Source organism: Lethenteron reissneri, chromosome 20 (assembly GCF_015708825.2).
Source record: "Lethenteron reissneri isolate LAM-NWPU_2019-01 chromosome 20, ASM1570882v1, whole genome shotgun sequence".
Classification (NCBI taxonomy): Eukaryota; Metazoa; Chordata; class Hyperoartia; order Petromyzontiformes; family Petromyzontidae; genus Lethenteron; species Lethenteron reissneri.
The window spans coordinates 12213060-12239578 of NC_083798.1; the positions used below are offsets into that span (position 1 = coordinate 12213060).

General features: G+C 48.8%; 2 protein-coding genes across 2 annotated transcripts in view; both read right to left on the reverse strand.

Moving 5' to 3' along the window:
* Positions 1-511: 511 nt before the first annotated feature.
* On the reverse strand, positions 512-9407 carry LOC133344768 (homeobox protein DLX-5-like). Its single transcript, XM_061554909.1, has 3 exons — positions 8517-9407; positions 7348-7544; positions 512-2929 (listed from the first exon to the last, which is right to left on the reverse strand). Exons 1-3 carry the CDS (start codon positions 8875-8877, stop codon positions 2453-2455), a joined length of 1035 nt encoding a protein of 344 aa, XP_061410893.1. The 5' UTR covers positions 8878-9407; the 3' UTR covers positions 512-2452.
* An 8787-nt stretch (positions 9408-18194) lies between these two features.
* LOC133344769 (vitamin D3 receptor-like) overlaps positions 18195-26519 on the reverse strand; it is an 86480-nt gene continuing 78155 nt past the window's right edge. The window contains exon 9 of the mRNA XM_061554910.1: positions 18195-26069. Coding sequence (XP_061410894.1) covers positions 25810-26069 — 260 coding nt within the window. The 3' untranslated portion in view covers positions 18195-25809. The remainder of the gene's footprint in view (positions 26070-26519) is intronic.

The window sequence follows — 26519 nt, forward strand, 5'->3', positions numbered from 1 at the left end:
TATCATTTTACAATGCATAACCATGATAGAAGATTTGCGAAAACTAACATTCGAACTCTCGCACTGAACTGGCTCGATCCAAAACTAAAAACTAAAACACCCCAGTGACGTCGTAAATTGTACTGTACAGCTAATGAGCACCCTACCATCACTAAATGGTTTACAGTATCAAATTTGCCAACCCGCATGGATAATATTTTTGGAACGCGCAAAATTGAACGCTTCCATACTCCGCGGTTACAATCTATGAATGTGATTTTTGTTTCTTTTACTGGTGAAGAAAGTTGAGCGAGAGATAGTGGAGATAATAGGAGATGCTCGACATAGAGACAGACAGAGAGAGATGCTGGCATCGGCAGGAGAGAGAGAGAGATGAAATGTCTGGAGGCGAGGAGACAAGACGATGCAATTGCGCCCGATGTCAGCGCCGCTGTGGGGAGTGAGTGACGGTGCCCACGGATGCCACGGGCCGAGTGAATTTCACAGCAGGCGAAATGTACAAACGTCCACGTTTATTACCGCGCGCAGGGGATTGGGGGGGGGTGGGGGTCTCATGTTACAAATAAATTACGGGGCCACTGAGACTGCGAACTTTAATGAATATAAATAATACATCATATTCCACCAAAGTTGTCGTAAAGGGGCTACGCTTACCCATATGCACTCGTGCAAAAGTGCGCGCCCTTTTGCGCTTAAACTTAAGAGCGACGGATAAGGTTTCATGTGAACGGAACCTTCTGAGTGTGCGTGTTTGTGCATGTGTGTGTGTACGTGTGTGTACGCGTGCGTGTGTGTACGCGTGTGTGCATGTGTACGTGTTTGTGTGTGTATGAGTGTGCGTGTACGTGTGTGTGTGTGTGCATGTGTGTTTGTCTGTGCGTGAATGTGTTGGTTGTCGTGTGTGATTGTTTCTAGGCGCTCTCTAACAGCGCTTGCCCCAACAGTTTATTAAAGGCTATATGGGGGGGGTCTATGTTTGTGTATTTTGATTGGGGATCTGTAATGTAGCGGTTAGCGCGCTGTGCTACTAACCCGGCGACACGAGTTCGATTCCCACTTCATGGCCAACACCAGTAACGATTATCTTAACCGGTCCTGGGCCTCCCCTAGATCGACTCAGCCTAAAATGAGTACCTGGTGCGGTGTGTAAACATCGCCACTCCGAGAGACAAAGGCGACCGGGCGTGGTGCTGGCCAACCACCCCTCGTGTGCCGTGCCGGCCTTCATAGGTGTTCGCTAATCGCACTTGTCCCAACAGTATATTAAGGCTATACAGGGGATCTTTGTCTGTGTTGTATGTTATGTATGGATGTTGTATTATGATTGAGTATATGTATGTGCGAAGCAGTGTGTGCGTGTGTGATCGTGTGTGTGTGTGTGCATGCGTGCAAATTCCTTGGTTGCTGTTGTTGTGAATGCGTGTGGTGTGTGTTTTTGTATATGTTTAGCTATGGGTTGTCTGTACACGCGTGCGTGCGTGTGTTCGCGCACGTGTGACGATGTGCGCGTGTGTGACCCATACCCAATGAGGTTCGTGCACTGGTGCATGATGCACACGCAAAGCTGATGGCGAGATGCCACCAAAATATTTACAGCGATATTAGAATATTTTTTTTTGTTTTCTTGAACACAACGCGAAACAAACGTTCACGGGAGCGACACTGAAATTCAATAACTTATATATATGACACTGAATATATATCAATAGTATAGAGGTGGGGTATAATGATATCGTTGTAGAGGGTTATGTACAATTCTGTGTTTATATTTAATTCCGTATACCTTTTCGTAATTGTTTTGTTTTACCATTTTTTGATCATCATCATCATCGTTCTTGTTGTTGTTGTTTCAGAAAATATTGCGTTGTTGCAAGCTTTGATAAATTAGAAGTGTCGTGTGTGTGTTGTCTATAACCGGAGGAAGGCACTGCGAAGGACAGCTACAACAACAATAATAATACATTGAGTCTCGACCCCGAGAGACTGACAAAGTCAACGTACGAACACCTCCATTGTCCCTGAAATATCTACGCTGTTTTTTTTTGTCTTCAACTGATGCACTTAATGCGACGACCCAACGATTATATATATTTTTTTTAAATTACTCGTTGGTGGTAAGTAAGTGAGTAAAAAAAACACAAATGCGTTTTGAAATGTCACGCATCTGAAGCTTGCACCAAGTCGGCCTGCGTCTTTTAAAAAAATTCGCGCGGATTTTATTCGGATTGTCCCCGTCGCGTGGCAGCAGCAACATGAAAGATGGTCGTCGTGGCGGTGCTCGTGGTCTCGTGGTAGGTAGTAGTAGTGGTGGTGGTGGTTGGTGGTGGTAATGATACCAACAACAACAGGACGTGTTGATCCAAACAGTTTCGCCAGTCGCGCAAGTGACGCCCGTGGCTGCTCTGTCGCCGCATCCTCCATCTCCTCCCCCCTCGCCCCTCGCTCCGCTTCGCTAGAACGCGGCGGTCGCGCTCACGTCGATGTGTGGCGCGTGCAGCAGCGGCGGCGGCGTCTGCTGCTGCCCGTACGTGGACGGCCCCTGCAGGTGAGAGTGCCCCCCAAACCAAGGGCCAACCGGCGGGTACTGAGCATGCAGCTGCTGCTGGTGCTGCTGATGATGCTGCTGATGCTGCTGATGCTGCTGATGTTGCTGCTGCTGCTGCTGGTGCTGGGCGCTTTGCATGAGTACGGCGGAGAGTGCCGTGCTGTTCGCAGGGCTGGGGCAGTCCCAAGGGGATGACGCGGGGCCCAGGTGGCCGGGGCCCCCCGTGGTGGACGACGGGGCCAGCTGGTGGCCCGGCGACGGCGGCGAGTCGCAGGCCATGGGGTCGCTGCTGGCGGGGCTGGCCTGAGCCGGCGTGGGCATCATCTCGCCGTGCTTGCCGATCTTCTTGAACTTTGAGCGCCGGTTCTGAAACCAGATCTTCACCTGCGCTCCGTCAAGGGAAGAGAAGCGGTCTCGGGTTAGACGTGGAAGGTGTGAGATGCTGCAGACAGTGATGGATGTGATGCCAATCGCACGAACGCACGCACACGAACACCCCTCGACTCTCCCCCGGTGTTGGGGCATTTGTCATTAACGAGCAGTTATGGCCGAAACGGCTCACGGGGGGCTGGTGTGGTCACCACCAAGCCCGGCCGCCTTTGTCTCTCCATTGTGGACGGTTTACACGCCGCACCAGTTACTCGCGTATGGCTATACATTGACCCAGGGCTGGTTGAGATCGTTAAGATAATCGCTATTGATGTTCGCAGTGGCCGGGAATCGAAGTGGGGTTATCGGGTTCGTAGTGCAGTGCGCTAGGCACGACCCCCCCCCCCCCCAAACAAGACAAAGATCCCCCGTGTAGTCTTAACCAACTGTTGGAGCAAGTTCTGTTAGCGAGCACCTATGAAGGCCGGCACGGCACACACATGCACACACATGCACACACACGCGCACACACACATGCGCACACACGCGCACACACACGCACACACACGCGCACACACACGCGCGCGCGCGCACACACGCACACACACACGCGCACACACACGCGCACACATGCGCACACACATGCACACACATGCACACACGCGCACACATGCGCACACATGCGCACACACGCGCACACACACGCGCACACACACGCGCGCGCACACACACACGCGCACACACGCACACACACACGCGCACACACGCGCACACACGCACACACACACGCACACACACACGCACACACACGCGTGACTCGATAGTTTCTGCTCAGTGTCTAGCACTGAGCTTTGTGGCTCATGATATTTCCTTTCTCAACGCCAAACCAATAACACCGGCATACACACGTACACACACACACACAATGTATACATATAATAGTCGGAAAAGTAATGATGCACCCGGGATATGTGTTCCAATAATTGTGGAAGATGGTAGGTGTGAAAGGGGTTGTTGTTGTTGTTATATGAAATTAGCACTTTTATTTGCTGCCCACTACGAGTGAAATATATATCGCTCTCTGCTTACCAAAATCCGGCGACAAAGGCCGAGGAGTCGTTCAGGAATCAGCTCAAACAATTACTCACAACCCAAACCACAAACCGAAGTTCCGATTAACAATTAGATACGGAGAGTACTAAACGTACACAAAGTGAACTCCTAAACATATGTACAGAAGTGTCCTACAAAATAGAGGTATTACTAAGGAACTAAACTTATATATATATGATAGTGTGTATAAAATAGGGGTTCAGAACGTGGTTTCAAAATATTACACGATGTTTACATTTTAAAAATACATTATATAACTACCGCAGCCAACCGAGGTTGGCTACATACGCTGCGAAATAAGTTCAACATACACACATACAAGCAAGGTAAGGCCCACGAAACTGTATAACTAGTTTTCAGAAGCGACCTGGCCACAAGTGGTAGCTAAACGAAGTGGCTTATCATGTGGATATTTATAGCAGCCAAATACCCAAAATGCACGTTTCTAAACGTGGAGGGGAAAAACCAGAGGACAAGGAGAAAAATCCACGCGACCACGGGAAGAACGTGCAAACTCCATATATACCGGCGTGAGGGTCGGGATCGAACCCACGACCACCTGTATACCAGGCGAGGTAGTTAACATCTCGCCACCATACAGCAGAGCTCCGCTGAGTCTCGACACTGTATCTTTCAGAAAGCTCGCCTGCCGCTAAGGTGTTTGGCAAATCTAATAAATGAGTTTGATTTAATTGTGGCGACAATAACTGATTTAACTTCATGCGGAATTAAAGTAAAGTATGAATAAATGTGTGTTACTTTCAACATCCTGGTTCGTTCATGGTCGCTAAAGTACATGGCGAGGAATCGCGGTCTCCGTGGATTATGATTCGCATAGTTTGTGGCTAAACGGAAGAAACAAAACCATTAATCATTAATGTCTCCCATTTAAAATGTACAATGCAAAAATTATACTTGCAATTGTACTGTTATTTACTCCGCCGCCTGAAACACGCGCACACACATATACGCAGTCTCATACCCGCAGTCTCATACACACAGTTTCACACACACATATATATATACACACACAGACAGCCCTATTGTTGGATGAAGGGCCTCCTCGTTCCGTGTGGGTCGCGGGGGAGGGGGGTGCTATTTGACCATACTTCACAACAGTGTCAGTGCCGATTAGTGAACGTGTGCGGGGAGAACGTGGGAGGTGGTCGCATATAAAGTACAGTCCAACATCTTCTTGGTTCTTTCGGTAAAGTCACGTAGAAGGGAAGTAATAAAATAATAAAAATAAAACATAATAAAATACAATTCTCACGACGTTTTGGCCACACCGCAAGCAGCCGTCCTCAGGTGAAGACCAGGTCTGTCGGGGAGACAGCGTCTGAATTCCTTCAAAATCAATTCAGACGCTGTCTTTCCGACATCCCTGAGGACGGCTGCTTGCGTTGTGGCCGAAACGTCGTGAGAATTGTATTTTATTATGTTTTATTTTTATTATTTTATTATTTCCCTTCTACGTGACTTTACCGAAAGAACCAAGAAGATGAATTTTATTTCATTGTTTTATTTTTATTATTTTATTATTTCCCTTCTACGTGACTTTACCGGAAAGAACCAAGAAGATGAATCCCTGCAGTCACGAAAGAAGCTTTACATCGAAATTTACAGTCCTACACTCAATGGATCTCACTGGCTTCAGAAACGACCGAGTATGTACGACAAAGTCACGTCCAGTCCTTACTCAACGCGCTGCTGAATGGAGGCAACGCCAGGAGTTGTCTGGTCACATTTGGGGTTATTCAGCCCTCACTTTTACATCATAAAAAAAAACCACACGTCTCCGTTCATAACAACAACGACGAGTGTGTGCATAACGACGCGTGGCCGCACCTATGACTCCAGTGCCCAGCCACTCATCTCGACCAAGCCCTCAAACTCCCAACCGCAAGCTCCATTTAACAACTCTACACATTCGCCAATACCATTGTCCTCAAGGGAAAGCGAATATACAAGAGGTGACGTTTCGGGCAATGACCCTTCTTTGTAGCACGTCGCATTGCGTCGAACCTACGACTCATTTCTATGAGAAAAAGCCCTAGACACCCTTTGACATTCGAGTAGGTTCAAGCAGCATTGGTTTGAGCGAGCCCAGTGTAGAGTTTGTCTGTAATAAAACAAAGCTGCTGAGGAAAAAAAAGAAACTCCCCGAAGGACGCGGGGCCGATGAGATGTGTAAGAAAGTGTTATTTTGTTTAACGTGGAGAGATACATATGGGGAGGAGGGAGTAATATATGGGTTATTTATTCTTGTCACCGTTCAGTAGGAGGCCTCGCCGTTTGAAATGAAAGCTATTTTTATTTTACCAGGTAAGGCCGACCGAGCCATATAGTTATTTTCCAGAAGCGACCTGGCCACAAATGATAGCTCAACGAAGTGGGCTCATCGCGTGGAAATGTATAGCAGCCAAATACTCTAAACGCGTGATATTGATTATAAATGTGGAGAGAAAAGAGCAGAGGACCCGGATAAAAACCCACGCGACCACGGAGAGAGAGAGACACGCAAACTCCAAATATACAGCGGCAGGCGTCTGGGTCGGGATCGAACTCACGACATCCTGCATACCCGGCGAGATAGTTAACACCTCGCCACCGTTTTCCACCCCTGCCGCACCTCGCTCATCCCGCACACCGCGTTCGGTGACAGCGCGGCTCGTTCAGAGAACGCAACAACAACAACAAAAATGACGCGAAGTTCGAGGCTTGGCGCCTCGACCCAGAAGGTACGCGTGGGGTGTGCGCGCATCACCGCGGGGCCGGGCGTGTCACCCCCCTCCTCCTCGTGTCCGCGGGCTGCGCTCTGCGCGAGAGCCGGTGTCGTAACGCAACACGACCTCGTTACGCACGCCAACCGAGCAGTGGCCACTTCGTGTTACGAGCCGAGCCCTGCCGAATGGGGCCTCGCCTAAAAGCCTGACTCAACATTACCGATGGTTTTCTCGCGCGGTACGTGGTTTCACGTCGGACGCCACGGGAACACGCGGCCGGCCGACTGGCTGACCCCACCACGGCAAAGGCAAAGGCAAAGACAAAGGCAAAGGCAAAGGGTTACCCCAACACGCATAGCCTTAACAGACTGTTGGGAGCAAGTGGTATTAGACACGCGCACGAAATGCGCTCGTCCAAAATAGGCCGTTCGCTGACAACGCTCGCCCGCCTTTGTCTCCCTCGTGGCGACGTTTAACACACCGCCGCCAGTTACTCGTTTGAGGCTGAGTCGACCTAGGGGAGGCCCAGGACCGCAACGCACACCAGCACACACACACACGCGCGCGCATGCGAAATGTGTCACGCGGGGGCACCTGGGTCTGCGTGACTCCCAGGGAGGCGGCGAGCTCTGCGCGCTCGGGCAGAGCGAGGTACTGAGTCTGCTGGAAGCGGCGCTGGAGGGCGGCCAGCTGGAAGCTCGAGTAGATGGTTCGGGGCTTGCGAATCTTCTTGGGTTTCCCGTTCACCATGCGCACTCCGCTCTCTCGCGACGCCTCTTCCTTCTCGTCCACTGCGCACGGAGGGAGGGCGAGCAAGAGGGGTAGAGAGAGAAAAGAAAGAGACGCGCACACACACACACAAACGCGGTCATCAGTTGCGAACAGTCGTGCGCGCTCAGTCATCGTTTGAGCGGCTTGATCGAGAGATGGAATGACACGAGCGAGGGATTGTGTCATTTCGTCTTGATATCGACTAAGAGTCTCTGACGGCGGCTTAGGGGAGGCATTCATCCAGCAGTGGATTGATCATGTCCCGAAGATGATAACGATCATGAAGACGGCTCAAGAGCGGAAATATATCTCATCCGTATCAAACATCGATGCTGTTCCGTGGAGGAAAAGCAACGTATTACACAGTACGCTGTGATGTTTTGATATTCGCTCAAGGGCTGCCGATAAATGTGGGGCCCCCTTTGAACACTGTAACACAGCAGCGACATACGTGTGGTCATCGCTTGGTGCGCCACAACTGCGCAACAGTCCTTGACTAGAGCGGTGCTCGCACGTCGAGTACGTGTCCGCCGCCGATCAATCCAACTGTCACCACGCGTCCACGCCGCACATCTGCTCCATCACGACGACGATAGCGCGCGCGAGCGCTTTAATAACACGCGCCATAACGTGGTTTCCACATACGTACAAACCTACAGTCTAGGCGTACACACAGTATACATACGTCGAGCAAGGTAACCCTTGATGCAGAAGGGTACAGACCTCTGGTAAATTCACAAATCGATCAAGCAAAAAAATAAACCTTTAAACACGATCTCATCTCGCTGCGCCAAAGCGTTCGTGGATGCCACTGGTTCATGTCGACAGCGATGATGATGGTGCCGCTGTTGCTGCTGCTGATGATGATGATTATGTTGATGACGACGATGATAGCAATGATTATCACGATGAAGGCGATGATGACGGTGACCACACGGGTGATTACGATCACCATCGTGAACGGGGTTCAGTCTGAAAGATCGGTAACTCACCATCCTCCGTAGCCTTGGGTGGCGCACTCTGCCCGTACGCCTCGTAGGCGCTACCAAAAACCCCGTACTGGTGGTAGCCCTGGTGGTACGACTTGTCGGCTCCCTGCAGCGGCAGCTGGTAGGGGTAGTGGTTGAGAGGCTGCTGCTGCTGCTGCTGCTGCCCGTAGGCCGGCGCGCAGTAGGATCCGTAGCCAGCGTAGGCGCTCGGAGGAGAGGGGTAATAGCTCATGCTGGAGTCCGTCGACGTGGACTCGGGGAGAGTCGGGGATGAGTGCGCCTGGTGAAGCCCGTAGAAGTCGGCCTCTCTCTTCATGAAGTCCGGCCGCAGGTCAGCCGAGCCGCAGTCGAACACATCCGTCATGTTAGACCGCGGACTAAGGCGAACGGCCTGGCGGGTGTGTTGTTGTTGTTGTTGCCGTAGACAGGGGTGCTGCGTTTACAGGTGTGCCGTCTCCTAGGTAGAGCTGCCGTGCCTGCTTGCTGCTGTTGCTGTTGTCGTCCGAAGATCCGGAGGTGTCTACGCAGACTCCTTCCTGGCGGACGGATCTTCAGCTGGGCGGATATCTTCTCCAGGTGTAGTCGCGTTCAGGTGTTCCACCTCCTCCTCGCTCGAGGCTTGCTCTCTTCGCAGCGCGATATTCTCTCTGTCGACGCGTCTTCTCTCCAGGTGTGCCGAAGGTGTCCCTTGCCCAGGTAAAAGTGCCTCTTTTGTACCTGTCGCCTGCCCTCCCGCTGATAGGTAAGTGTGTCTGCAGGTACAACAGGTGCGCCGGCCTGGCCCCGCGCGCTCAGGTGAGCGAGCGGAGAGAGCCGGAGAGCACAAACCTGTTTTTTTCTCCCCCCCCCTATGTCTCTCTGTATCTCTCTCTCTATAAATATCTCTCTCGCTCTCTGTGGCGCGCGCGTGCTGGGTCCCGCGGGCGCGCGCCTTTTATGCGTGGAGACTCCGCGCGGGGGTCGGGCCGGAGCCCCATTGGATAAGCCGGCCCCAAGGTGCACGATGCTGTACCCCCCCCCCCCCTCCCTGCAGCCCCGTCCCCTCGCCCTCTGCGCCATCCCCTCCCTCCCTCTCCCCCTCGAACCTCCTCCCCTCATCCCCTCCCTCACCACTCCCCGTCACCATCATCATCATCCACAACCGGCCGCAGCACCTCACCCCCGCACACAAACCCTGGCCTCACTCAGCTCTCACCACCACTCACGATCACCTCACAACCACCTCGCTCACCCCCGCGCCCGTGACCAAAGACTACCTCATCTCTCAGTTATCCCTCACCACACACCACCACTCACAGCCACCGTTCACAACCACCTCACTCGCCACTCACCAAACCCTCCCTTTCCAACTCTCTGATGTCTTCGTCACCACTCCCTCCATCACTCACACGATCACCTCACCCCGTAACCTCATCACCCTCACAACTCTGCACGTTGGCCCACTCACAAACTCGGACCCACGATAACAACACCAGCTGCAACCATAACAACAACAACAGATACAACCATAACAACAACAATCATCTGAGATGTATGCACGTTCCAACTGTACGCGCTGGAATATGTTGTCCAAATGCACACTGACGCCTCCTCCTATGGTTGTATAAGACTGGCAAAAATATATGTTTTATATCTTGTACGAAAACACACATTAGGCACAGCAAGTTCTAGGATACAGATTCAGACGCAGGCGCTATCGATAGAAAGATGCTCAAATTAACAATTACTCAGGTTCAAAATAACACGGGTATATTTCCCACAAGTGTCGCTATACAAAGCGAGCGGTGTTCAAATGGTCCCCATTCGCAGATAATGCCCCGATGTATGGGATTTATATTAGAAGCAGTGGCACGACCTAGGCCTATGAAACCAGGCCACCTCCGTTGGAGCAACAGTGGCGGTTGACATCTGAGCGGGTTTCATGAAAGTCCTTCTCCACCGACCCGCAGTGGCCAGGTGTGATCAGACGACTCCCAAGGCTGACCGCGCAAGTTGTACCTCAATGGGCCCACTTTCTGCAATGACACGTAGGTATAGAATTCGTTCTATGCAACGTAAAATCGTACGCTTGCATTTCATTAAAACCGAATATGTAAACCGGTTTTTTTGTTGCACACAAGAGCCTCGGCGAAATAACCTGGGATAAAAAAAAACGATTTTCCCAGTTAGAAACACATATCTTGATTGTCAAGTCACAGTTTAAGTGAACTATAGAAAACAAGGTGATATATGTCGTGATAATGAATGATAATTATAATTGTTCAAATTGTAATTATCCAGCAGAATCCCGTGATCGTCACGAATGTCAGCCTGGGATGTGTGGCGAGTTCTTGTTTAAAATAGGGTCGAGAAAAAGATTCTAACACGGGGAGGGAGTTCACAGAGAAATCTTGTTGCGTCCGGCTGATGTCACAAAAAGGCGTTGGACACACACGCGTGCTGTCCTGCTGTTGCCAACTAATGTACAGATTCAACATTCATAAATCTACCCCGTCGTTAATAACAACAGTAACAACAATACTACGTGCTGTGCAGACATGTTATCGATCCACAGCTGGATGAGGTCTTCGCTACGTCGTGCGGGGGGCGAGGTGTGTGGGGAGGGCGCGTGGGGGGGGGAGATGTTATGACCATACTTCACCACGTTTGTCGCCAGTGCGGGCGAGTGAGTGAATGCGTGGGGCATAGACGTTGGAGCACTGGAGTGGAGTACAACAGTGGATTTTACCGCACAACCCCCCGCTACTGACACGGTCGCTCCGCACAAACAGCAGCCTCATGACCCTATGCAGACTCACGGCTCTATGTAGGCTCGAACCCTTGCTTAGCTTCCGAGGTTTGGCAAAACACTGGGCGCATTCCAGGTGATTTCATCATTGGCCTATGACTTAACCCAGTTTCTGAAATAAATAATTAAAAAGCCCATAAATGGCCATACACAAGCGGTGTTTAAAAATACACGGCGGTATTTATGATCGATGGCACTGTTAGGTCGATGACTGCCTTCACTCAAAGTCAGCGATGAGTCCGTTGAGAACAATCTAGGCCGTTCTCGAACACAGGGTTCAAGGAAGGGTCTTGGTTAAAATAAATACATCACGCAACAGGCTCGCAAGGATGATAGATTAATATGATTATTATGGTTACATCGCAGAACCGCGAAAGGCGGCGGCGGTCGGCGGCTTTGGGGGAGGAGGCATTCATCCAGCAGTTGATCGAACATGCCAGTCTCCGGTGAGAGTCCTCCACACTGTACGCGTGTGTACGCAACATACATGTCGATGAACATGCGCACGTGCGCACATCCACGTAGCCACGTGCGGGTGAACGCACGGAGTGATCACCGCGACCTCTGAGATGTCGCGTGGGTTATTAAAGACAGGCGTGTATCTCTACATATCTGCCGCCTGTTTGGACTTAAATTCGCCGAAAGGAAACCCCGCGCATTCGCATACGCAAACAAGCATTGCCCGTGCAGACATCACGAAACGATACAATCAACGTGTTTCACCCGTTTACCAATCCAGTGCTGGACAGAAGTCCACCACCGCACGCCGTGGTGGTCATGTCACGTTGGGCGAGGAGGAGGGGGGTGTTTGACCATACTTCACCGCTCTGGTCAACAGTGCGAGTTGGCGCACGCGTAATTTCAGTGAATCAATGAATGAATCCGGTAATTTAATAGAACCGCGAGGCAAATCAAATCACGGGGGGTGATCGATTCACGCGCTCAACTTTCCCTATCTTCGTCCGCCTGATGTAGATGCAGCGCAACAACGTCAACTTGACGCCCAGGTGAGTCACGGCAGGCAACGGTGTCACGAGCAGCGGAGTGGATCGTCGCTGCGACGTCTCCTTCCTCTTTGTGGACCGGGCGTTGCGTCGTTATACGTCTGATCGTCTATTCTGGATGACCGCAGACTTGAGAGATGGTGGGGGTTTTTTTTGTTCTGTCCCTTTGCACATCTGGCATCCGCATCTTGGCCATGGTTTGTGCTGATGCGGTTTCAGGGCGAGCCGTGAGCTTCGCTGGAAGATCAAATTCCCGGGGATCTCCTGCGTTGGGGCCTCTCCCAGCAGCACGGCGTTGTGTTTGCGAGTTCTCGCAGCGAACTTCGCTGTCGCCGTGAGGCCGGCGGAGTGGTCTCGTGACGCCCGTGGCTGCCGCGTGCCGCTAGGCGCCCACCAACTGCGTGTCGCCTCTGCCCCCTGCTGACGGCGCTGGGGATAGCGCCACGCACCGCCAGGGAGAGAGACTGCGACGTTGAGTTACATCGGTGGCCTAACCTCTCCTCGTGCTGGCTGATGCTGACGAGTGCCCCCCCCCACACCCCCCCCCCCCCCCCGCTGTCAATCCCGTGTAGCACTCTGTCCCAGGATGAGCCCGATTGTAGAAGGCCTGGGATGATGATGATGGATAACAGTGTCACGGCACCTTCTGGTAAGGAAATGTCATGGGACCACGTTTTGTGTCGCTACGAATCCGGCAACGATTATTCATTTTTGGCAAGTGGGTATCAGTACCGGTCGTGTGCTCCTCCTTTCCCCTCCCTACGCTACCCTCTTCCCATTGTTGTACTGTACATTGCGCCAACGTCTATGCTCTCCCACCTTCACCAAGCCGCACTGACCAGCGTGCTGAAGTATGGTCAAACACCTGCCATGACCTACACAACGTAGGGAGGCATTCACCCATTGGCATTGGGACACGGGAGCTATGCACTTTTAAATCGAGATTGAAAAAATAATTTCTTCAGAATAGATTTTTGTCTATAGTTTGTTGTCCTTCCGCCGCACCTCCGATTAGTACGGTTTACGAAGTACGGCGCCAAAGAGGCTCAACATACATACATTGGGTAAAATCACGTAGGTAGACAAATAATATAGATCACGACGTTTCGATGGCAACACAAGCAATCGTCATCAGGTGGGACAACCACAGCAATAAAAAATCTGCTGAAGTAAGCCTATTTCAGCAGTTTTTTTTCTGTCATTGTCCCACCTGATGACGATTGCTTGTGTTGCCATCGAAACATCGTGATCTATTATTTGTCTACCTACGTGACTTTACCAAAAGAACCAACGAGTATGGATTCCTGCAGTCACGAAAGCTTCAAATCAAGATTGATACATACATACATTGATTGGTTGCATTGCTAATTCCTGCATTAGTATTTGTTTCCTTTCATTGTTGCTAGCAGGACATTATAACCTGCCGGCTGGCTCGGTGGCAGAACGAGCGGCTCGCATCTGGAATTTTGGCTCTGCAACGGGATAAAAAAAGAGAGACAGCTTCTGTCATTTTCATCTTCACTTTCCTCCCATACTGGGAGCACTAAAAGTAATCCGCTTTCATTTAATAAAATGCCAAGCTAATGTGTATTGTGAGGTGGGTTTCTATTCTGTGGAAATTATATATTCTGGTGAAATAATTACATGAAAATGAGCACAGATTGAAAAGGTAGAGTAATTTTAAATGATCCTTGGTCAGTCTTATTCTGTATTCGTTACTCCCACTGCTTCGGTGTCACTTTCTACAATTATTAGTAGTAGTAGTAGATGTCTTCCGAACTTCTTATTCTGCCGTTTCAACTCAATGCTTTTTTGTTGCACACAAAAAATCCCGTGTAGCCAGTTACCCAGCGAGTTTAGGTGGCAACGGCCCGCAGCCAGAGTTACTGCTGGGGTGGAGAGGAGCCCAGCTAGCAGCCAGCCTTGAAACTCGAGGCATGGATGATTTTTTTATTTTTTGATACACTGCACATTTACTGACCAAATGCATACAGCGAAACTTTCAGTCGATGTCACGACTCAGTGGTCGGGCGTCAGAGAGACACACTAGTTCAATATAAAATTAGCTTTCAAGGAGAGAGATATATTAACGGACCCATCAATGATGCGCCACACGTATCGCCTACAGTTAGCGCCTATGTCTTGCTGATGTTTAAATGCAGGTTGGCCACCGTGATGAGATCAGCTATCGTAGCAGCAGTGCAAGAAGATGCATCGTGACATCGAAGGCAACGGCGTGGGTAGGCCTCCTTCATCCAGCAGTGGATACATTCGAGACTGATTTATGATGACGATCAACTGAAAATAAAAGGAAACGTTGCCAAAAAAACAATGACGGCTTTGTGAATTAAACAGAGAAATCTGTGATTATTTTAATGCCGGACACAGCGAAAACTCAATTCTTTAGAGCTCCTTTTTGTGTTTAGTGTGTTGTCCTTTTCCCGCACCACCGATTAGCACGGTTGGCTACGTACGGTACGAAATAAATCCAACGTCCAAACATTCACTCAGCCGTCGATGGCAAAAGCACGGAGAGGACAATTACATTCCGTAGCCTCCAACGCCACCTAGTGGAACAAAGCAGTGTTATCTTTAACTGCTTTGATGGCAAAACAATAATACTGTAATAACTAGCTTTACTACCCGGCTTCGCCCAGGACTTAGATTCACCACGTCCGGCCGCTTTTGTCTCCCCAGTGGCGATGTTGACACACCACAGCAGTTACTCGTTTGAGGCTGAGTCGACCTCGGGGAGGCCCAGGACGGTTCAAATAATCGTCGCTGGTGTTGGCCGTGAGCGGGAATCGAACTCTGGTCGTCGGGTTCGTAGCGCGGCGCGCTAACCACTACACTACAATGCGTTACGCTTCCACGTGCGCGGGTCACGTGACAGATGTGACGTCACAGCTCACTTGTGCAAAAAATATCTGCATTATTGAGCTCCCCCCCCCCCCAAAAATATATTTTAATGATTCTTGCATGGTGTACCGTCTGGAAAGTACCCACATGGCAAATTTCAAGTTTGTTGCATGTCGGGAAGTACGCTAAACATTTTGAACAGACACATATTCACAACTTTGCCTTTTATACATATGGAGATTGCGTTTATTATACAGCAGTGCATTTCACGCGAACTGCATCTCGCAATACTCACAAAGCCTCGACACATGGAGGTGCGTGCATGTTTAGGGGTTTGGGGCCAATCAGTGATGAGTGTTTATTATTCACGTGTGGGAGAAAACCGGAGAAAACGCGTGCGAGGGGGGGGGACACACTCTATCCCCTTACAGATGGTACACGTGGAGAATTAGTCCACATTTGAAGCTTTCGTGACTGCAAGGATTCATATTCTTAGGTTTTTTCGGTAAAGTCACGTAGGTAAAAAATTAAATTAATAAAAGTAAAATAAATACAAGAAAAATCACGACGTTTCGGAGGCAACACAAGCTTCCGTCTTCAGGTGCAACCGATACAGCTATCGTGCTGTGACGGTTCCACCTGAAGACGGAAGCTTGTGTTGCCTCCGAAACGTCGTGATTTTTATTTTATTTATTTTACTTTTATTAATTTTAATTTTTACCTACGTGACTTTACCGAAAAAAATCTAAGAATATTTAGTCCACACTTCACTGCACCGCATTCTCCTGGCAAGCCAGAGAACGGCACCTCGACGCCCAAAAGGGAACAGAGTCGTGTGACATCGTGCGCGCGAACCGTCAACCCTCGCACCCGCAGTGCCGGCATGACAGGCCACGTGCATCATCAGAGGAGACTTGGAACGCGGAGGCAGATTTAACGTAAGAGACGAGAGGACCATTGATAAACTTGCCATTGGAGAGAGAAAAAGGAAGATACAAATCAGTACGGCTATTGCGTTAATGAAGCCGCTTCGAAATAAGATTGTGACCTCGGTGTCCGCGTGAACGCGTCCCACGTGACAGACGGCGTCAATTGCCCAGCGTGCCACGTGGGACGACTTCCTTTGTATTTGAATGGGGAGCAAATTGGTCGTCGCGGAAACGCGTCGCGTGGCAGGTCGCGAGGACTGGAGTTTGAGAAGCATTGACAGAGTGTCGAACATAGTCGCTTGGTTGGCTCGTCTAGGGCAGTGTTCTTCATAAATTTTCAGAGGGGGCGGTGGGGGGGGGCACCATCGCCGATAAGACATCGTCAGTGTGAGGGCCGCCACACATTTGAAACATTTTGTGGTTGGACGGCAGCACGATGATGGTGATGATGGTGGAGAGGGGGGGGATGGTGTTTTCACCATTTCTGTATTGTCGGGGTCTGCCCGTCAGGGGCCGCACTAAAGTCCACCAGGCGCGGCCAGGGGGGCCGCGGGCCTTGCAATGAAGGGCACTGGGTTAGGGTCGGTCATATGAAGTCGGTGACTCCGTGGACTGGACTAGCTGCCGGTGCGATGGCGGCCTCCTGACAGGTAAATCCCTGGCGACGACCTGGGATGCTGCTACCTGAGAGCGAAGATTTTTAGCCACTGGGCCGACACACCGCTTCAATCATCCACCGGTGAAGTGATCGCTCGCTACATGTCTCCCCAGGGTGCGACTACAAACTTCTGGGGCCCGTTCCATTTGCTTCCATGCCCAACCCCCCCGCCGCCTCCCCAACCACTCTGTGCAATTCCCTATACCTCGTCGGATAAGGGAGCTGACTGCCTGACCCTCCAAAGTAAACACACACAGAAAAAAAACGTAATACGTAAGGAGCCGTCCATAAATGACATCACGCTATTTTTGACCCACCCCCCTTCGTCACACGGCGTTACAAAGTCAGACGCCCCTCAAATATGACGTCACAAAGCTCTGCCCCCCCCCCCCCCCCCAAAAAAAAAAACATACTTCAAATCGCTTTAAACTATTGTCATTGTAGTGCGTATTTAATGTGTGGCTGCACTCTGATGTTGTAGGAGAAAACGTTTATTTAAAAATATATTTAATTAATTAGAAAATATTGTCTATATTTATTTAAAGTTGCGCATTTTGATGTGATGTCACAATTCTCAACCCCCCCCCCTTGTCACACATCGTCACAAATGTCTGACCCCGCCCTAGATGCGTGACGTCATTTATGGACGGCCCCTAACCCCGATTATCATGGCATACAAAAGGTATGGCTGTAGAGTAACATAATTACTCTGGTTTTACATTTTTAATGGCGGATCCTTTATGTCGTGTTTAGTACGGTTGGCTATGTACGGTGCGAAAGAAGTTCAACATACATGCCTTGGTTTCAATAAAGGTGCCTCTAAAGAAATAAAGTTTGATTGATATTCTCGAAGACATGAATATCAATCTCCATGATTCCTGCTGTCCTCGACTATGAATGTGCAAATTGATGCAGGGATGCAAAGGCCATGAGACACGGTGACGACATAGGTAGGCCTTCATCTAGCAGCGGACAGATCGTGGGTGATTGTAATTAAACGTATTGGCACGGGAAAGCCACCACACGAAGCCCAAACACTCTTTGTTAGGAGGATCCTGTCCACATTGAAATGTCTGACCAACACCAAATACAGGGAATCGTGGTTTTTTTTTTAGCTCTGGGAGGAAACCGGAAACGCGGAATAATCCTCGGTGGGAGAATCAACAGCTCACAGAAAGAGGCGCCCGAGACTGGAATCGAACTCTTCATCTTCTCGCTAGCGAGGCATGTGTGTTACCACTTCGCTGCCACCCCAAATGATGATGATGATGATGATAACTGTAAAAACAAAGTCATGTACAATTTAAAAAATTACAAAAAATACTTTAAATGCCTAAATTAGCCTTTATTTTACACCCATATGTACAGGACACAACGCCTTGTGTGGTAGGTCAGCATATATATGCATGTACGCGCCATTATTTGAGATGAAACAGACTTCAGTTTTCGTTTTTATGTTCTCTGTATTTCACGACACATTCATTTTACAATCGTATGCACACTCAGCTAAACAAATATACCGTTTTAACGTTCAGAAGATTAATTCTTTTTTTTATTGTAAAGATTACAGGTGTGTGGTGTGCACGCATATGCACAGCTTGTGCTGTGCGTCTGTGTATATACAGTATTTGCAAAAGGGCTGCGAGATGGACACATATATATTTGTTTTTAAATAAAAAGCGACAGCAAGTTTCTTTTTTACGAGGATACAAGGTGATGGCAAAACGCTGATGGGGGTAAAGCTCACGAAGCAATGTTGCTGCATACATTAACAATCGTACGATACAAAAAAACAGCGGGGCTGATTGTGTAGAACACCTGAAGACCATTCTCTATTTTGCACATGTATTTCGTGCACATCGTTAAACTATGAAATTGTGTTTGCTCTCTTTAATTCAAGGTGTTCAACACAAACGGGCGCACAGCTCTTTAAAAAACAAATAAAGTGACAACACCTAAACGCGAGGGGTCACAGGAGAGGGAATCTGTTTGGATCGACGAAATCGCAATGCTGTTTTTGTTTTAAGTGCCGACGGATTTGTGGAACGGCTCGAATGCAGCGACGTCACGAGATAAATACGTTGTGCATGCCTCTCAATGTCCATCACGCTTGAGAGTCAATGTGCAATCATGGGGGGGGGGGGGGGGCAGGAGGAGAGCAGCATCTGTTGCAGGTGTCATTTCTTTAAAACTGCTTTGTGTGTTGAGTTTCTTGTACTTCCCCCACAACATCCCGAGTATCACGGTTGGCTACGTACGGTGCGAAAGAAGTTCAACATAGGTACATGCATACGTGATAAAGCACTGCTCTCTCGCTCGGCGATTTATCCAGACTGACACCCACGACACCCGCATTGCACCCAGCCAACTCGGCACTGGCAGCAGCTCCTCTAGGCTCTAAGCAAGCCCCGGCAATAGCACGACGACACGGCGCAACAACATCTGTTACCGCAATCCCACAACCCTTAAAGGGGCCTTTAATGACCCTCGAAAAAGAGTCCACCGATCAGTCAGTGGACGGTAGCTACAAAAGCAGCAGCAGCAGCAACATAATTCGATGGCACACGCACACACACGTGTACACATATCACTGGACATCAGCCATCACTTGTTGGTTACCCTGTCAGTCGAGGCGCGGCGAGGAGACACATTCACATTTTTAACCAACAAAAACATTTAACGAACGCGCCCAGTGCAGTGTTTACGCAGTGCTAAACGGGACGTGGCATTTTTTTTGTACCTGACCCTAACGTCAAAAGCCTGAGGGCCGGCCTTGTGCGGCACTGTTGACCCACCACCACGCGGAGTGATAATGCATAAGAGTACAATTGTGAACAATGCCTGTGTTGGTTGCTAATCGCGCGACAGAAAACGAAGGCATTTCTCCGAAGACCTGCAGTCGAGAACGACACTAGGATGTGTTTTTGTGAGTCGTTGCGGGGAAGGGGGTCATATTTTAACAGCAGTATAAATACGACAGGAGCCAATGAAACATTCAAGCATCCTATGTATAAATTCATAACGTTGGCACATAAAATATACAGCTTTTAGTCATGAAATATATATGGATTTTTCTTGGTTGTTTTTACATAGGGTACAAGTTTGCTGTATTAATGCTGGTTGCACCTCCGGTACAGGTCAGAAGTCACTCTAGTCATTTGGTAATACCGTATACATTCATAATACACCGTTACCGAGAGCACAGTCGACGCGCGCAACGCTACGGGCGCAGCTTGAGAATGCACAACACGAGCGCCCAGTTGCAGAGGTTTGTGCCAGAGCGATCACGCGTTTTGTTGAAATCCAGAACACAAACTGCGACGCACAAAACCCGATTGTTTTTTGTGTCCCCGCCGTCCCGTAACCCGATTTCACAAAATTCATGGTTCCTGTGGGAACGCGTGTCTCGTGATTCGCACGGACTTGAGTGGTTGCATTGCTCCCTACATACGGAGCCTCCTTTATCTCCCCCCCCCCCACGCCCACAATTGCTGCTTCTCAAAAGGCGAGACGACGTCCCCACACCGCGGTAGCCAAATGCGGAAGGCATCGGCGCACACGATGACCGCAGATGAGGATTATTGGCGGCTTCGTCCGCTCCGTTTCACGTCTCCCGCCCTCTGACTCCGTCCAATCACGAACCGAATGTTTTTGTTGCTTGTACCGTTTTTGCAAAGGTGAATTTCCGGGCATGATCATGATTTTTTATTTATTCGACGGGGTGATCAATTTATGGATTACCCCCTGCCCCCGTCACAAAATAATAGGGAGAACGCATTTTACTGTGCGGGAAAATAACATTTAATAATATACAAACCTTTGCATGTATCTCACAGATAGCTCGGCACGTATTAAATCGTTTTAACCAGTCCATGAGAACCCAGCCCAGATATTGAACTGGTTTGTACCACCTGAGGTGGCATACCTTTCATGGGCCACATTTCTTTGCGTGGCCAATAACAGTGAATTACGTGATAACCACTTGAAATGCATGAGGTTATCAAATAATACACCCGCGGTGGCCATATAGATGGATACGACTGACGTTTTGCTCCAATTAGGCGGTACCGATTTCTGCTCCGGCCCATGGACGAAATACGCTCCTGTGTAAGATACAGAGGCCAGCGTTTTCACACAAATCAAGAACCGCTTGAGAAGAAATCGGGCCATTATAAATCAGCGGGGTTCCCCAAAAAACGGATCGCCCTGTTTTCAACAGCACACTTGTTGCAGCGTGCGGGTAACGCCAACAACCACTCCTTGCACCAAGACAACGGCAACAAACCCACCTCTCTATAAGAGCTGTTTGTTTATTCTCAAGTGCAACGCATGACCACGTGCGCAGACAAAGTGTTGGTGCCTCGTCAAAACCATCATGAGATTGCGTCTCCAGAGACAAATTCTACGTCGGAACGACATCGCAATATAAACGGCGTGATATATACAAGCAAGGACACGCTTACAAACATTCTTTGTTAAAATGGCTTAGGTTTCTTCTTCTTCTAACATTACAGCAGGATGAACGATGCGTGCGATCTCGTGCACGAATGCTACTTTGCACGTAACGCCGCCGCCGTAGCTAGCGAGGTTTTGCAACAACAACAAAAAGCGACACAAAACGACGCGGAGAAAAAAACGACACTCTCTACCCCCCCCCCTCTCACCCCAATTCGACGACGGGACCCTTAGAGTCTCCGTCGGTTCCGCCCCGACGGAGGCATCTACACGCTCCTCCTACCCCGGGGGGTCCTTTCTCCGAATCGCCCCGACCTGTTTTCCCGTTGTGTGTATTTGTGCGAAATGCCCATTTAACACGCCGAGTGGTTTGTTGAGAACTTGGCAGCCCGACAGAGAGATCAAGCTGGGATGAGGAGGAGCAGCAGGAGGAGGACTGTGCCATGCGTGGCGAGGTGATGCTTGCAGAAAGGGCAGAGGTCGGGGGGACAAGGAGGAGGAGGAGGAGAGAGGCAACAAGGCCAAGATGAGCAAATCATTTTTGTTTCTATTCTACTCATTTCTGGAACGCAAGATCCTGTTCATATTTGTGTTGTTGCTGTACGAAAGCAAGCACCCCAATTCAAGGAGAGAAATGTCAAATCTCCTAAGAAATATACCCATCGGCAAAAAGCCATCACCGTCGTCATCATCAGTCGCAATGCGTGACGAGTAAAAACAAATCCTGCTCGCTTTCTGTGCCTCTCGTGCTCAGTGCATGCGCACTCGATGGGTGGACCGCGTTCAAGAGCAAATGACCGATTAAAATTACCGAATAAACAAATCATATTATTTATATGGCTGTTGCGACATTCATTGTTTTTCAACCAAGAGGTTTATATATATATATATCTTTCCACTGAGACATCCTATAATGCATATTTAGTTGTTACCATGGTAATTAACTTTGAAAGTTATGTCAGAAATAATGTAGTGCAAAATTGATACGTATCAGGTTGTTAGTTTAAAGAGCACGTCATCAGCTTCTGCTGAACATCTTTTTTTCACCGTTGTTTGCGTAAAACCAATTTATCTTAAAAACAATGTAACAAACACAACATCTCTGACATAGATTCCCACCAGCATATCATAAAATATGTTTTCTCTCCCATCTCTGTAAAGTTGAACTCTTAAAATGCCGTAAAGTATACGGTACAGCAGAAAAATAATAAAGTATGTGCATAGGGGACATCCGTTGTACAAATATAAAATGTATGACAATTTGTATTGTGTTAATACGCATCCACGTCACACGCATATATATATATCTCTTTAATCCTAAAATAATTTCTCTATCATAAACAACATTCCACTTTTAGTGACACATTCTGTCGTTTATATATCGTCGTGAAAAATAAGTGCTTTCGTCGGGAGCTCATGATACGAGAAAAACGAGCGATTTCTTATTAGCGCCAGCAACGTTTCGTCAACCTAGAAACACACAGGATCGTTTTACCGTCCAAAAACTAGGTCGCTCTAAAACAGGGCGGTTTTAACCCTCAATAAAAGCAGCGCATATCTCAAAGTGACGATGACACCACATCCTTCAGTTTTGTCAACCCTGTCACAACATCCAGAAACACCGAGTACACAGAGAGCGACAACACACCCTTGACAGAGTTCCAGGTAGAAGTTTGCTTAATCAAATACAGCACGCAGCAATCCAGCAAGCTCAATGTCATAGTTCACTCCACTAAAGCACTAACAAGAGTAACGGGTCCGTTGGAAAAAGGCAAGTACACTACAGTTCAGAAAACTATTCAAAGGAAAACACAAGAAAAATCTAAATGCCCATCAACGTTAACCACCGATAATTCAGAACCCAGAGCCTTTAAAACTTGCAAAAAATAATGTACACTTTTTTTTAATCACATTAATAATTTACAATATAGACAACGTGTATTTCAATGCTCATGCGACTGCCCAAGTAGTGTTTCTTTAACCACAGCTGTCGTCCGTCGTTGCAGCGGGTAAGGGACAAATAAAACGTGGTCATGATAAGGTTTCGATTTAAAGCTTTCGTGACTGCAGGGATTCATCTTCTTGGTTCTTTCGGTAAAGTCACGTAGAAGGGAAGTAATAAAATAATAAAAATAAAACATAATAAAATAAAATAATTCTCACGACGTTTCGGCTACAACGCAAGCAGCCGTCTTCACCTTCTACGTGACTTTACCGAAAGAACCAAGAACATGATAAGGTTGTTTGGGGGTATATAAACGACGTGGGTAAACGTTTTAAAGCAGGCATCGGGTTATAAGTTTGAAAACACAACGTAAATTAAAAGAAAACAAGGCCAATTTAATGAGGCTTATTGGAAACAAGGAGGGGCGCTTTCCCCGCTCTCCCCGCCACCCAGGGCTGGCTGTGTTGTGTGCAGAGAAGTTCATGGAGGCCCCCGATGGCTGGAGAGCCGCAGAGTAGAATGTCCATGTGGGAGGGGGGGGGGGTGCGCCGTTAATTCATTCGCGACAAAAAAATACCCAGGCGCTCTTTGCTTACCTGAGGGGGGTCTCTTTTGTGGGAGACCAAGGGGCAATGTCCCCCCTTGTTGAAGCCCCCTCTCCCCTACTCTGGACAGCCCTGGTCTTTTGCAATGTTTCCGATGTCAAAAAGGTTAAGACATAAATAGCCAACTCGAGTGCAGCTAATGCCTTGCCGCTACAAACTGCCTGATCAATTTCCACATTGCAAGAAAGTAAAACAGTGACACACGCACATGTAGCTTGATTGTCAGGAATGAACTTGCACGCTAACACGTGGGTTACTTGATTTACACATTCTTCCAAAGACACGCAATGCCTGGGAAACTTAATTGTCATAAGCGTGGATACATGACACGTAAATGTCAAAAAACACCAACATTGTTTCACCAAAACTTGTTGTTGGTTGTCACAGATTAATTTGGAATGTGGAAAAAAAAACGGTTAAAAAAATTGGTAAAGTTAACATGCAATAATGACACTTTATTCGTGTGTGTGTTTTTGACAGCCACAACATTATTCACTAAAATTTTCTCATTCATGAAACAAGCGATAGAGTTGCAGCTGCTATGCCTGCTGGTGTGGAAAATAAGCATTTTTCCTATCATCTCCTGAATGTGCTCTAGTAAAAACAAAAAAAGAAACCTCACACAGAGGTAGTTTAAACAATCATTTTGTGAATTATTTAATCAAGAGGTCGTGTCTCTCTATTGAGAGAGAGAGAGACACCAAGGTGCCATGCAAGCTCACAACGTATATTTGCCACGCACCAAACCGCACCGACAACCAAGCACAGGCCTGGGGTCACGAGAACCAGTTGCACCCGAGTCCACTACACTCAAGTTGGTAGTGCCACATCCATGGAGGTGCGAACATCGTCCATACTCGCTACGGTAATGTTTGCATATTTCCTAGGATTTTTTTTTGAGAGAGATCTCGTCTTGTCTAGAGCCGTCCTCTCTTGCAGACGGTCGACAGCGAGCGGTGTCTCTCTCTCCCTCCGACTTTCGTCGCATTCCGGCGGTCCCGTTGCGCTGTCGATCCGAATTCCGGTCCATCTAGTTTTGTTTCGAGATATATTTGTAAAAGTTAACAATGCAAATCGTAAACAGCACAAGTATGCGTGTGAAACGGATCGCAATGTTATTTTTTTTACAGACATAGCAGCTCTAAGAATATCTGTAAAAATAAATTATATTTTTGTTAAGACGCATTTTTCTGTTGCAGCGTCGATAAAAAACCCTACTGACTTAACAAGTCATGCAATCTGCTTAGAATATCACTCACAATGCACAGTCCACACCCAACAGTTTACCATCGCTATCATTCTTACAATCATCATCATCATCGTCGTCGTCATCATCATAATTACAATATTTAACGATCCAAAAACTCGACAAGAGTGAACATTTCAACCAAAAACGGCACGTCGTTGAGGATTGATATGGCACTGGTTTTGCGTAAAAGCGGGACGGTTTTTTGAGCAGCCACTGTGGAGAGATACGTACGTATTTGAGGTAATGTGTAAAATGTGGAGAGGAAGGGAAAAAAATAAATGACATGAAGACAGAGACAACCATGAGAACGCGTGTCAGCTGGAACCAGCACCTGATCGCTTACGCGAAGTTCAGGGGGCCAGACGGAGAAGAAGCCACGTCAGCGTGACCTTGAAACCAAACCGGGTGAGACCTCATGCCCGAACCCTTTTCGCCGGGGTCATCTCCCCAAAGGGAGGAATCGCCCTGGCCGAAGACCTCAACAAAAGGACATCCTCTTTCCGCGCGTCCCAGATGTCCCAACGTCGGCGACCAGACCCAACGACAAACAAAGACCAACGATGCAAAACTTCTAACCAGCACCAGGATGGGACAAAAACTCGTTAAGTTGGCGACCTTGATAAAACACAGGTAAATCAAGGATCTGCAATGCACCAGCACACGCCGGTTGCATCTCAACGTCGACTCAATAACAAAAAACAACAACAAAAACAACCACAACAAAAGTTCCGTGAAATAGAGGATTAAAAAAAAAAATTCCAGATGCAAACAGAAACGACCGAGGCTCGTGCGGCAGGGCCGCCGTTAGGAGAGCGGAGAGCCGAACACCTCGAGGAGCAGCGGCGTGAGGTCGTTCGCGTCGCCGGCCTCGCGCGAGATCTCCAAGTACTGCTTCGAGTGCTCCTCGTTGAGGCTGCGCAGGTCGGCCAGCTTCTGCACCATCTTGGGGTAGAGCAGGTGGCTGCTGGGCGGGGGGTGATTGCACACGATGTACGCCCGCAGCGTCTCAGACAGCCGCTCCTGGATCGCCTCCACGCGCTCGCGCTCCAGCAGGCTTGGCCGGTCTGCGGCCGCCGATTTGTCGATCGTGGCAGGGGAGGCGGAGGAGGTGGAGGAAGAAGAGACAGAAGAAGAAGACGCGATTTTTTTACCCAGAATTGTCATCATCATCATCTGTAGCGCGGTTCATAAAATCACTTTCGTGAAACGTAAGCTGCCACTTGGCTGTGGGTATGCAGAGACTGGGCCTCCCCTATCATGAGAGTTTAGAATTTTGTCCACAGCACCACAGTCGATCAGCAGCTCTCATCTGGTGGGGTAAAACGTGGGTACTTCCACCTCTCCAACCTCTTCCAGGCCATTTGGCCAGAGTGGAAGAGTAAACCAAAAACCCTCTAGAGCAGTCGTATTCATTGCAAGGCACTCGGGTGGCCTTTAGTGCGCCCCCTGACATGTGACCCCCGACAACACACAAATGTAACCCCCCCCCCCCCCCCCCATCATCGTGCTGCTGT

Bases quoted from the DNA above. Each gene is read 5' to 3' on its own strand.
- LOC133344768 (XM_061554909.1), bottom strand. From the start codon at position 8,877: ATGACGGATGTGTTCGACTGCGGCTCGGCTGACCTGCGGCCGGACTTC. The intron at 7,545-8,516 runs GTGAGTTACCGA...CTCCGTGCGCAG, and splicing joins ACCCAAGGCTACGGAGGATG to TGGACGAGAAGGAAGAGGCG. The intron at 2,930-7,347 runs GTGCCCCCGCGT...GACGGAGCGCAG, and splicing joins TGGGAGTCACGCAGACCCAG to GTGAAGATCTGGTTTCAGAA.